The sequence below is a fragment of the Squalius cephalus genome, assembly GCF_949319135.1.
Source record: "Squalius cephalus genome assembly, chromosome: 23".
NCBI classification, from domain to species: Eukaryota; Metazoa; Chordata; class Actinopteri; order Cypriniformes; family Leuciscidae; genus Squalius; species Squalius cephalus.
In genome coordinates, this window is record NC_137144.1 from 19,396,994 (window position 1) to 19,408,623 (window position 11,630).

Sequence of the window (11,630 nt, forward strand, 5' to 3'; positions counted from 1 at the left end):
AACTGTATACTGAGTCAATAATAGAAGCAACTGCAATAGTATTCTTTACCTCACATCTTTTTGCCCTAGATTGGTGGGTTTCAGCTGTGAGACACAGTGTTCTGTTGCTCAGCCGGAGAGTATCAGCTGTGCCTCTGGCCTACATTAAACTGACCTGTTTTCTTATCATCATCATCATATATTTAGGGATATTGATGATCACTACAAAAACCCTCAAGTCTGCATTATAGGTAGATTTAACAGGAGTTATGGTTCATACGCCTATTGGCGATCAAATGACGTTATAATGTGGTTTAGGCAGGTTTGACGCAAGTTATTTTGCATAAATTCTTAGGCAAGTTAGTACACTGCTCTCAAGGGTGTTTCATGGGTAATATCACAGCAGCAAGTCTGCCATCCGGTGGCCTCGGTGAGGAATGATCTCAAACCTGAAAGCTGGAGCTGTTTTAGTGTAAGAAAGTGCTTTATGTACAAAGAGAAATGTATTGAAAATATGTAAATGTATTTATTGAACAATTTATTGTGGCTGTAGACTTGAGTTGTTGTACAGGGGGACTTGAAACAAACGTCTGCAGTACAAACACAAGACGTGACACGGTGCAAAGACTACAAGGAGAGTCCAGGACAGAGGAGAATGAGTAGAGGAGGGATTTAGAAGCACTTCCTGTGGACAATGGAGGGTCCGGCCTCCTCGTACTCGTCTTTGCTGATCCACATCTGCTGGAAGGTGGAGAGGGAAGCCAGGATGGAGCCGCCGATCCAGACGGAGTATTTACGCTCAGGAGGGGCAATCATCTGTGGTGGACAAAGGAACATTTAATTGCCATTATAAATAATAATAATAATCATAATACAGTTTGAAACACATTTCTCAAAACTCTTCACACACACTGTAAAAAAAAAAAAAAAGTTGAGAAACTTAAAAGTTTAAGGCAACCAGCTGCAGGACATTTTTGAGTTTTCTCAACTTACGTGTTTGAGTTATCTCAACTTTTTTCATGTTAAATAGTTGAATAAACTTTAAAAACTGAATTTGTCATACAAAACGTAAGTTGGATTTTTTACAGCCAACTTTCAACTTGGCACAGCACAAATGATTATTATAAATTACAAAACATATTTTATATTTTAATAATAATTACATTTATTATTATTATTAAAATATCAATCATCCATAATTGCAATAATAATGATAATATATTATAATATTATCAATCACAATATTAGTATTACTATTCATACATAGTGCACATTGTACACTGAAAAAAAAAAATCTGGTGTAGGAACAATTTTCACTCAGATATAACTAATATAGTTATCGTTATAGTTCTTGATGTGAACGGGCCTTTAGTCCAAAAACTAGTCCTAAACTGTACCTTGATCTTCATGGTGCTGGGAGCCAAAGCTGTGATCTCTTTCTGCATCCTGTCACCGATACCAGGGTACATGGTGGTACCACCGGACAGTACATTGTTGGCGTACAGATCCTTACGAATGTCAATGTCGCACTTCATAATGCCATTGTAAGTGGTCTCGTGGATACCAGCAGACTCCATACCTACAGACAATGTCATTTAGATGATGAATGGATTATGAAACATACTTTAAGTAGATTTCATATGCAGTAGCATGCTGATTACATAATAGCGCTGATTTCACTGCTGGTGAGCCACTGTCCTATCAGCTCTATTGGATAAGGAAACAGTGACTGATGTACAATGTCAAGACTAAGAACCCTGTACACCATAAATAGCCCGTCAGCCTCTGGCCATATACTGAAACGCTCCTAATTAGTTCCTGACAAAGGGTGATCCGTCACTGTGTCGCCTCTCTTAAAAGCGCACTGTAATGTAAGAGATATCGCTTCAAAATGCAGCTGTTTGAATTTTTCCCTGTGGGAATCTTGACCGCTTTGCTGTGTCTGTGGAAGGTGGCTTTAATTGTGTTGCTGCACATAGACTGATGTGCTGCATGTGCAAATGATTGAGAATTATTAATAACATGAATTTTTCATCAATGGGAATCTAGGCTTGGCAATGGCTCAAAAGGGAGAATATATTTTGAGAGTAGGCTTAGCGGTTCATTGTAGGCCCCGTTTTAGAATGGCTAGAAACTTGAATGAATAATTGATTAAAAAATTCTGTCATTAAGAAGAAACCTAGTCTAAAATCCTAAAGGAATGTGAACATGATTCTGTGGAAGCCCTTTTTTCTGTCTTCTCAAGAGCAACATGATTATGCTGATTAAATAGTTTTTGGCTGACCAGAAAAATAATGAACAAGGAGAAAATTTAGTCGTGCTGATGGGAAAGTAACCATTGGATTACTATATGAACATTATAATTTAGATCAAATCCTACATAAAACAAATAAGAATCCTCTAAAAAATAAAATAAAATTGAATTAAAAAATAATTATTTCCTGCTGAAAATGCTTAATTACACAATTTTTATTTTAAAATAGTTATATTTGTATTTATTATTAATATTTTATTTGATCTAAACCTAAATAAATCAAATACACTGTAAAACAAGTTGCTGCATTAAATTTGTAATACAATAAACTTGGATGTTTAAGTCGTTTCAACTTAAATTACATTAAACTGACTTTAAAAAAGTAGTTTAATCTTGTATAACTTAGGCCTATAAAAAAATGGAAAATTGATAAATGTATTTTGATGAGTTAAAGCAATGTAAAAACACTTAGGATATTGATCATATATATATTTTTACAGTGTACAGTGTAATAATTATTATTTTCTAATGGAAACCGTGAAAATGTTAGTCTTTGTTAAACTATTTTTATTTTTAAATATTATGTTATATTTTTATCATTTAGATCTAATCCTAATTTCATGAAGTAAGAATCGTCTAATAATAATAATAATAAAATAATTACTATTTCCTACTGGGAAAAGTGAAATTGTTACTCTTTATTAATTTTTATTTTATTTGACTGTTAGAGATATTAGGAAAAAACCTAAAACATTTTTGTTTAAATTATATCCTATAGCCTAAAGTTTCAAGGATTCATTCTGATAGTATTTTTGACTATAGGGAAAGAAAACATCCAGAACCAAGAAGTACAAAAAAGGAAGCAATTATTCAAACGGACTAATAAGAAACTGACCGATGAAAGATGGCTGGAAGAGGGTTTCGGGACAGCGGAACCTCTCGTTACCAATGGTGATGACCTGACCGTCGGGTAACTCGTAGGACTTCTCTAGAGAGGAGGAGGAGGCGGCGGTGGCCATCTCATTCTCAAAATCAAGAGCCACGTAGCACAACTTCTCCTTAATGTCACGAACAATCTCCCTCTCGGCTGTAACAGCGAGTTAGAAAGGTGTTAAAATTCATTTAAACTAGCAGTACAGCAGCTGGTAGCTACAGTTCGCTTTTCGCAGTTACTAGTGTTGACCATAAGGTGGTGCTGTTTAGCTAATGAAGATATTACTACAACAGCGTAAACGGTATATTAAGAAGTCTTACGATACGTATGAAATAAGCAAAATTTTACATTTGAGATACGGTTTATTATCTATTACACGAATAAATTCAAACTTAACCGTCTATCAATTATAATTTATGTGAAAACTGCAGAAAGAGTTAAATTACCAGTGGTGACGAACGAATAGCCTCTCTCAGTCAGGATTTTCATCAGGTAGTCAGTCAAGTCTCTGCCGGCCAAATCCAATCTCATGATGGCATGTGGAAGTGCGTAACCCTCATACACGGGCACATTGTGGGTCACACCATCACCAGCGTCCAGCACAATACCTGGAACAAATCAAAAAAGCATGAAAAACCAAACAGATGCAGTTTAAAAACAACTATAGTCAATGTATGCAATGCTAACCTGTGGTACGGCCAGAGGCGTACAGGGAGAGCACAGCCTGGATGGCCACGTACATAGCCGGAACGTTGAACGTCTCAAACATGATCTAAAATACAGATAGAAACCAATCATTACCAAGTATTGTGGACATAATACTATTAATGCCATGACTTTAAAGTCTTTAAAAGGGCTTGCCTGGGTCATCTTCTCCCTGTTGGCCTTAGGATTCAGAGGAGCCTCAGTCAGGAGGACGGGGTGTTCCTCAGGGGCCACACGGAGCTCATTGTAGAAAGTGTGGTGCCAGATCTAAGACAGTAGTATTGTATTTTTCATTACATATGGAGAAACACAATATATTTTCAGTTCATAAGATTTTAAAATGCAGTCACTTTTACTGTTGTTCAGCAGACTTTTGTGGGCAAAATCTATGAGGTTCTATTTGTGCCAAAAAGCAATCGACTGCTTTGTACCATACATTTGTTCATGTCTACAGTTATTGCATACTTATTAAGATAAGTCTGTATACAAAAAAAAAAAAAAAAGATACTTTAAAATAACTGAATTCAGTGGTTCCAGTTCCACACAACAAACTTAGTTTTTATTAACATTAAAGGTTTATTTTTAATCTGCAAAATTCTTGTGTTGTGACAACACAACTGACATAGGAAGAATCTATGTAAAATAATTATGTCCAACCAACTCAATTCAATCATGTCGCTGTAACTTAAACTGGTTATGTTTTCTGAACATGTTTTGGTCTAGTAAAGTTTTTTTACTAGACCAAAAATATTTTTTTTGAAGTGTAGACTATTTGTTGATAGACATGTTCTTTTTTGTTTCATCTTGTTTTGTCATCTTCCAAAAATTATGGTGTTCCATTTGTGCCAATTTTTTAAAAACATTTTGTACACTACGTTTGTCTACGCTACTGTCATTGCTGTTGTTTTATTTGTCATCCTCCCTGGCACTGCTCTGAGTGAACGTACTGCAATGCATTTTACAGATATACAGGTAAACAAATAGAACGTTTAGATTTTTTTTAAATAACGAGTCTTAATGAATATTATGACAAAGATGTATACCTTGGGACAATAGATTTATTCATTTATAGAACAGAAAAATAAATGCATCTAAAGGTTTTAGAAAACTCATTATTGAAAAAATCGAAACATTCTATTTGTACACTGTAAAAAAAATATCATTGGTTTAACTTAAAAAAGTAAGTAACCTGGTTGCCTTAAAATTGAAATAAAAAAATTGAGTTAATACAATGAAGGAGATTGGTTTAATTAACAGAAACTCAAAATATTATGTTATCTGAACCACATAAATGATCTAAGTTGATTTGACAAAAAACAATCATGACATTTTTTTTACAGCATATCTGTAAAAAATCTGGAATTTTGTAAAAATCTGTCTCTGGAATTTCACGTGAAGGTCTAACGAATTTGTGGTGGTGACCAACAGAAAGCCGCTTTGTTTGCTTCATACATCTCCATGCTATTGACAATTCATTTTGCTGAAATTTCGTTATCGTTACTGCACTTTTACTCCTTAAAAGTGAATAATTCTAAGGTCTACCTTCTCCATGTCGTCCCAGTTGGTGATGATGCCATGCTCAATGGGGTATTTGAGGGTGAGGATGCCTCTCTTGCTCTGGGCCTCGTCTCCTACATAGCTGTCTTTCTGACCCATACCGACCATGACACCCTAAAGGAAGAGATCATAAAACAATCCGTCACAATCTACACATTCATGGTGACATTTTCGCCCCAACTTATAAATTGTCAATACGTTTGATTCAAATAAGCACTTTCTAGTTTGGCTAGCAGAGTGTCGTCTTTACAGGTCAAGGGTCAAAGTCTAAGTACTGTGACTTAAGAGGTGCTTTACTGAGTGGATCAAAGTAAGGCTAAGCCCCAGATGGCATCAGTGAACGTAGTGGTCTCACCTGATGGCGGGGTCGGCCCACAATGGAGGGAAACACGGCCCTGGGGGCGTCGTCACCGGCAAAGCCGGCCTTCACCAGACCTGAGCCATTGTCGCACACCAGAGCGGTGGTCTCTTCCTCGTCACACATGTTTGCTTACACAGCTGTTGTTTGAACACCAATGGCACGGGGAGCAAACACATGAAGCCCGTTAAAAAGCAGAAGGATTTGCTCTTGCCTAATAAACGCTTGTCTTTGCTTGTTGAATTTATGTAGCACTTGAAGCTAAGCGTAAATGATTCATCTTCTGTGCTTAAAAAGAGATTTCTGACAACTTGTGTTATTCAGTCCTACCCTCCCTTCGGCAGACTCGCAATGTGCTATAAATAATACATATTTTATTATTATTTGATATCTTGAGTTGAACATAAAAAGCTTTATATGCATGTAATATTTTTATTGTGCTGCTTCTGTTGTTACGAAGATGCAAAATGTTCACTGCTCTACTGTGTATGTACCAAATAATTCATTAAATGATTAATTATTATACTGTATGACTTTATTTCTTCGGCAGAACACAAAAGAAGATCTTTGAAGTGCTTTTTGGGCCATTCAGTGAAAGCCACTGACTTTCAATATACACTACTGTTCAAAAGTTTGGGGTTGGCAAGATTTTTTAAACGTTTTAGAAAGAAGTCTCTTATGCTCACCAAGGCTGCATTTATTAGATAACAAATACAATAAAAACTAATATTGTGAAATATTGTTACAATTCAAAAGAACTGTTTTTTATTTTAGTATATTTTAAGATGTAATTTATTCCTGTGATGCAAAGCTGAATTTTCAGCATCATTAATCCAGTGTCACATGATCCTTCATAAATCATTCTAATATGCTGATTTGATGCTCAAGAAACATTTCTTATTATTATCAATGTTAAAAACAGTTGTGCTGCTTAATAGTTTCATGGAAACAGTGATAACATAGTGGTTTTTTTCAAATTCATTTGATGAACAGCAAAAGAACAGCATGTATTTGAAATAGAAATCTTATGTAACATTATAAATGTGTTTACTGTCACTGTTGACCAATATAATGCATCCTTGCTAAATATTAGTTTAAAAGTATTCATTTCTATTATTATAAAACATTAATTTCTTTTAAAAAGCCCCAAACTTTTTAACAATAGAGTTTGGACAAAAACAGTTCTTCAAAATATATTCTTTTGTGCTCCACAAAGGAACGACATGAATGCGAGTGCCGTAGATGATTAGAATGTTCAGTTTTGGGTGAACTAAGAAAACTATCCAAAAACCAAGCTTCGCTACACTATCTGCTGTAGTCCAACAAACCATTTAACATAAAAATCCATTGAAGTACACTCACCCGGGAGAGCTTGCACAAGAGGCCTGGAAAACTTGCTCCCTCAAGAGCGGTAGAAAATAAGAGAGTGAGCATCCAGTTCACCTGCTCCCATATTTATATAGGAGCCGTGTCACCAGGGCTTCAGAACCTCAGGCCTTTTTAGGACACATTACAAACCTACATCACTCAAAGGTGGGCCGTCCCATGTGAAGATGGGGTATTGGATTGGGTCTCACAATGGATACTGTCGACAGACAGTTGCATTTAATATTAGAAGATAATTTATGGCTCTCGAGGACAGCGTGGACTATTGTTGGAAAGAGAGGTTGCCAGTTCACTGGGAGAGAATGGCATCCCAGAGGCCGTTATAAATAAGACGCCATGCATTGGTCATAATGGACGAATGGCCATTTGTCTGTTGTCTGTTATCTGTCAGTTGTGAGGAACTTCTAGCTGGCCTTCAAAGGAAATGCGGATTGTCGCCCCATATGGGTGTGGACTTTACACCGGGAACCAAAGCCTACCAAATGAGGAATGATTATCAGTGTCTCTTCCTAAAAGAAAGTCATGGCCTCTAGGAAACTGTCAATGTGCCACACTTTGTGATGTTTGTAAGGCTGTTGTTTGTGTGGGAGGTCTAACAATTACGTGGACACAAAAGCGACTTGATTGCATAGTGTCAAGAAAATGGTATTGTGCTATTGACAATGGCACATGGTATGTTGACTTTTTTAACTCCACAAATCCCATTTTTTATGTCTTAGACATGTTTGATCAACTGTTGTCTATTAACATTCAATTAACCTAGCATAAAAATAACTAGTTTTAAACATCAAATAGTGATTATGCCCTGTCCCAACTTTAAACTCTAAACTTGAATTCACTGTAGAAAAAATAACCTTTTTAATGATTAACAATATATTACATAAAAGCAGCTAAATATAATAAATTTAGCAGATTTTATAGCGTAACCAAGTGATAACTAAAACTAAAATTTTAAAAATGCTTTCGATAATTGAAATATTTATCAAATAAATTATGAATATTAGAGAAAAAACTCAAAAATGAGAAATGTTGCCTTGCCAAATATTCCATTTTCTCATTATTTTTGTCAACCTTCAACCCTGTTATCAAATTATTTTTTTAGAAAATGATACATTGTTCTTTAATTTATGTTCAGTATGTCCACATTATATACATTATATAATATATAAAATATTGCATACCAATATATATAATATTTATGTCAATACACATGTGTATATATATATATATATATATATGGGTCTGACAGGGCCTAAACCAAGTAAATGGGCCTAGTAAATCTATTTCTTGTGCCAAAATGGCTTTTATTTGAGGTCATAACAATAACACAATCATTGGATCACTCGTATTGCGTCTTAAGGTCAAATGTTAGCCAAAGTTTACATTTTCAAAGGCAGCCGGCCATTTGCATTCTTTAGCTCACACTGAGATAATCCCAGTCTCTCTCGCTTGACTCTCCAGAGGCCTGAAGTTTTGCCACGTGTCAGTTGGAGGCCACCCAGTAACGCACAGTAGCGACAGTCTGCCACCTGGCCTTACATTCTACTAGTGACACACTGACAGACCCACCAGCATTGACTGTAGATGGTAAAACAGCCACTCGCACATACATGCGCACACACACACACACACACACACACACACACACAATTATAAGCTGCTTTCCTCACGGGGACCAAAACATTTCAGATATTGCCAAGTTTTGTCGCCATAACATGTATACCTGAACCACACACATATTTGCTCATGTTGTTATCACTGATACTATTTTCTCTTATACTATTATTTTAAAGGAATATTCAAGGTTAAATAGTTGAGTATTTATATCATCAATGGCATGCCAGTGAAAAAGCAGAAACATACAATGGTTGCCTCATAGACTTCAATTGTAAGTACACTGTAAAAGCATTTTCTGTTTGTTTTACACACTGTAGATGCTGTCAATAAAGCTCAACTTATAATAACCTGAAATATACATTTACATGCTGACTGGAGTTAATGATTATAGACCAGTATATACTGTGTACTGCCTGCTATTTTAAAAAACAGAATGCAAAACATTATGCACCAATAAATTATTAAACCAATAATTGGTATTATTCAATAATTTTTTTATTAATTTATACATTTTTTCACGTTTATCATGTTTAATGATGTCCATTTATTTTGGAATTAAAAAACAGAATATCTGAACATTTGCCAGTTAGAACAAATTAGTAGTCAAGCTAAATAATGAATGACTGAACAAATTAATAAATAAAAATAAATAATAGACAAAAATCAAGAGTCACGATAGAGATTTAAATAAATAAATAAATGGTTGCATACTGCTCATTTTGGCAAATGTCATGCAGATATTCTATTTTATATATATTTGCATATTGTCCACAATACAAGCAGAAATATTAAGAGTATTGCTATTCTAAACATAGTCACTGTATAAATAAACTTTGACCGTATGCTGTTTCTCTAAGTCCAAATGGCCCTAAAGGGACAACAGTGGACAGCAAGAATGTTGGTACATGTGTTTGTACCCAAACAAATGTGCAAATATGCCAACAGCAAGTTAAATAAAGACACTCACTGCAGGATTGCATGCAATATTCAACAATAAAAAATAACTGCTATTGAGAAAACTGCTGTGTTCCCAAATGACTGACACTTTACTTTAGAGCTGTCACATGGCCGTTTCATCGGATTAGAGATTCAGCCTTCCTAGCAACACAGACTTTACACATACAGTACTTCACACATGCACACACATGGTTCTGACAAAAGGTTTTGTCATGTCTAACTTCTGAAGATTTGACCCCACAGTAAAGCCACACACCTGTGTTTACTCACACAAGAGCCAGGGTTTCTCTAGTGAATAAACATCATTTTATGGTTCCACATTCAAGAGCTTCTGTTGCTGTTGGATCATGTGACCAGTCCTCTGCTCTTCTGCTGCCACTGCCTTTGTCTCATAGCTGAAATGCCTCCTCACTAAACATAGATGCATCCGTTCTCAATGGTGCAATGGAGTTCAGAATGAGTTGCACAATGATATCTTTGAAGAATATTTTATTGTTTAAAGGTTGCTCAGTTATGCAATTGTTAACATACAGTAAGACTATGGAGTAAATTTGGGGGGGAAATACATTTCTCTTTAAAATCGCTGACTTTTGATCACACAAAATGGAGCACAGTTTGTAACATTAACATGCTATACTAACCCTAATTGATGAAGGTGCTGTTACAGTGCAGTGTCCCCATCACTACACTGGGGCATTAGGGTGAGCTCCCCCTAACTGGCCTCACTAACACCTCTTCCAGCAGCAACATGGTTTTCCCAGGAAGTCTTCAATCCTGGTACTGACCAGGCTCAACCATGTTAAGCTTCAGTGGGCAATCAGTCTTGTGACTTTGAACGTGGCGTAGTTCGTGCAAGAAGGACTGGTCTTTTCATGCATAACCATCTCTAGGGTTTACAGAGAATGGTCTGAAAAAGAGAAAATATCCAGTGAGTGGCAGTCCCATGGGCGAAAATGCCTTGTTGATCCCACAGAGGAGAATGGCTAGACTGGTTTGAGCTGATAGAAAGGCAACAGTAACTCAAATAACCACTCGTTACAACCAAAGTTAGCAGAAGAGCATCTCTGAACGCACAATACGTCAAACCTTGAAGCAGATGAACAGCAGCAGAAGACACAGGTGTCACTCATGTCAGATAAGAACAGAAAACTGAGGATACATTTCACATGGGCTCACCAAAATTGGACAATAGAAGATTGGAAGTCATTGCCTGGTCTGATGAGTCTCGATTTCTGCTGCAACATTCAGATGGTAGGGTCAGACAACATGAAAGCATGGATCCATCCTGCCTTGTATAAACGCTTCAGGCTGCTGGTGGTGTAATGGTGTGTTTGATATTTTCTTGGCACACTTTGGGCCCGTTTGTACCAACTGAGCATCGTTTAAACACCACAGTCTACCTGAGTATTGTTGCTGACCATGTCCATCTCTTTATGACCACAGTAGACCGATAGCTACTTCCAGCAGGATAACGCAGCTCAAATCATCTCAAACTGGTTTCTTGAACATGACAATGAGTTCACTAAACTCTAATGGCCTCTACAGTCACCAGATCTCAATCTAATAGATATTCTTTGGCATGTGGTGGAACGGGAGATTCACACCATGGATGTGCAGATGATAAATCTGCAGCAACTGCGTGATGCTATCATGTCAACATGGACCAAAATCTCTGAGGAATGTTTCCAGCACCACAAATAATTAAGGCAGTTCGGAAGGGAAAAGGGAGGGTATGGATGAATGTATGCATGTACACTCACCTAAAGGATTATTAGGAACACCATACTAATACTGTGTTTGATCCCCTTTCGCCTTCAGAACTGCCTTAATTCTACGTGGCATTGATTCAACAAGGTGCTGAAAGCATTCTTTAGAAATGTTGG

General features: G+C 36.4%; 1 protein-coding gene across 1 annotated transcript; it reads right to left on the minus strand.

Moving 5' to 3' along the window:
- Nucleotides 1-485: 485 nt before the first annotated feature.
- On the minus strand, nt 486-7,255 carry acte1 (actin, epsilon 1). Its single transcript, XM_079859104.1, has 9 exons — nt 7,150-7,255; nt 5,785-5,927; nt 5,415-5,543; nt 4,029-4,139; nt 3,855-3,939; nt 3,614-3,775; nt 3,129-3,320; nt 1,377-1,558; nt 486-795 (listed from the first exon to the last, which is right to left on the minus strand). Exons 2-9 carry the CDS (start codon nt 5,911-5,913, stop codon nt 652-654), a joined length of 1,134 nt encoding a protein of 377 aa, XP_079715230.1. The 5' UTR covers nt 5,914-5,927; nt 7,150-7,255; the 3' UTR covers nt 486-651.
- Between the last annotated feature and the right edge of the window lie 4,375 nt (nt 7,256-11,630).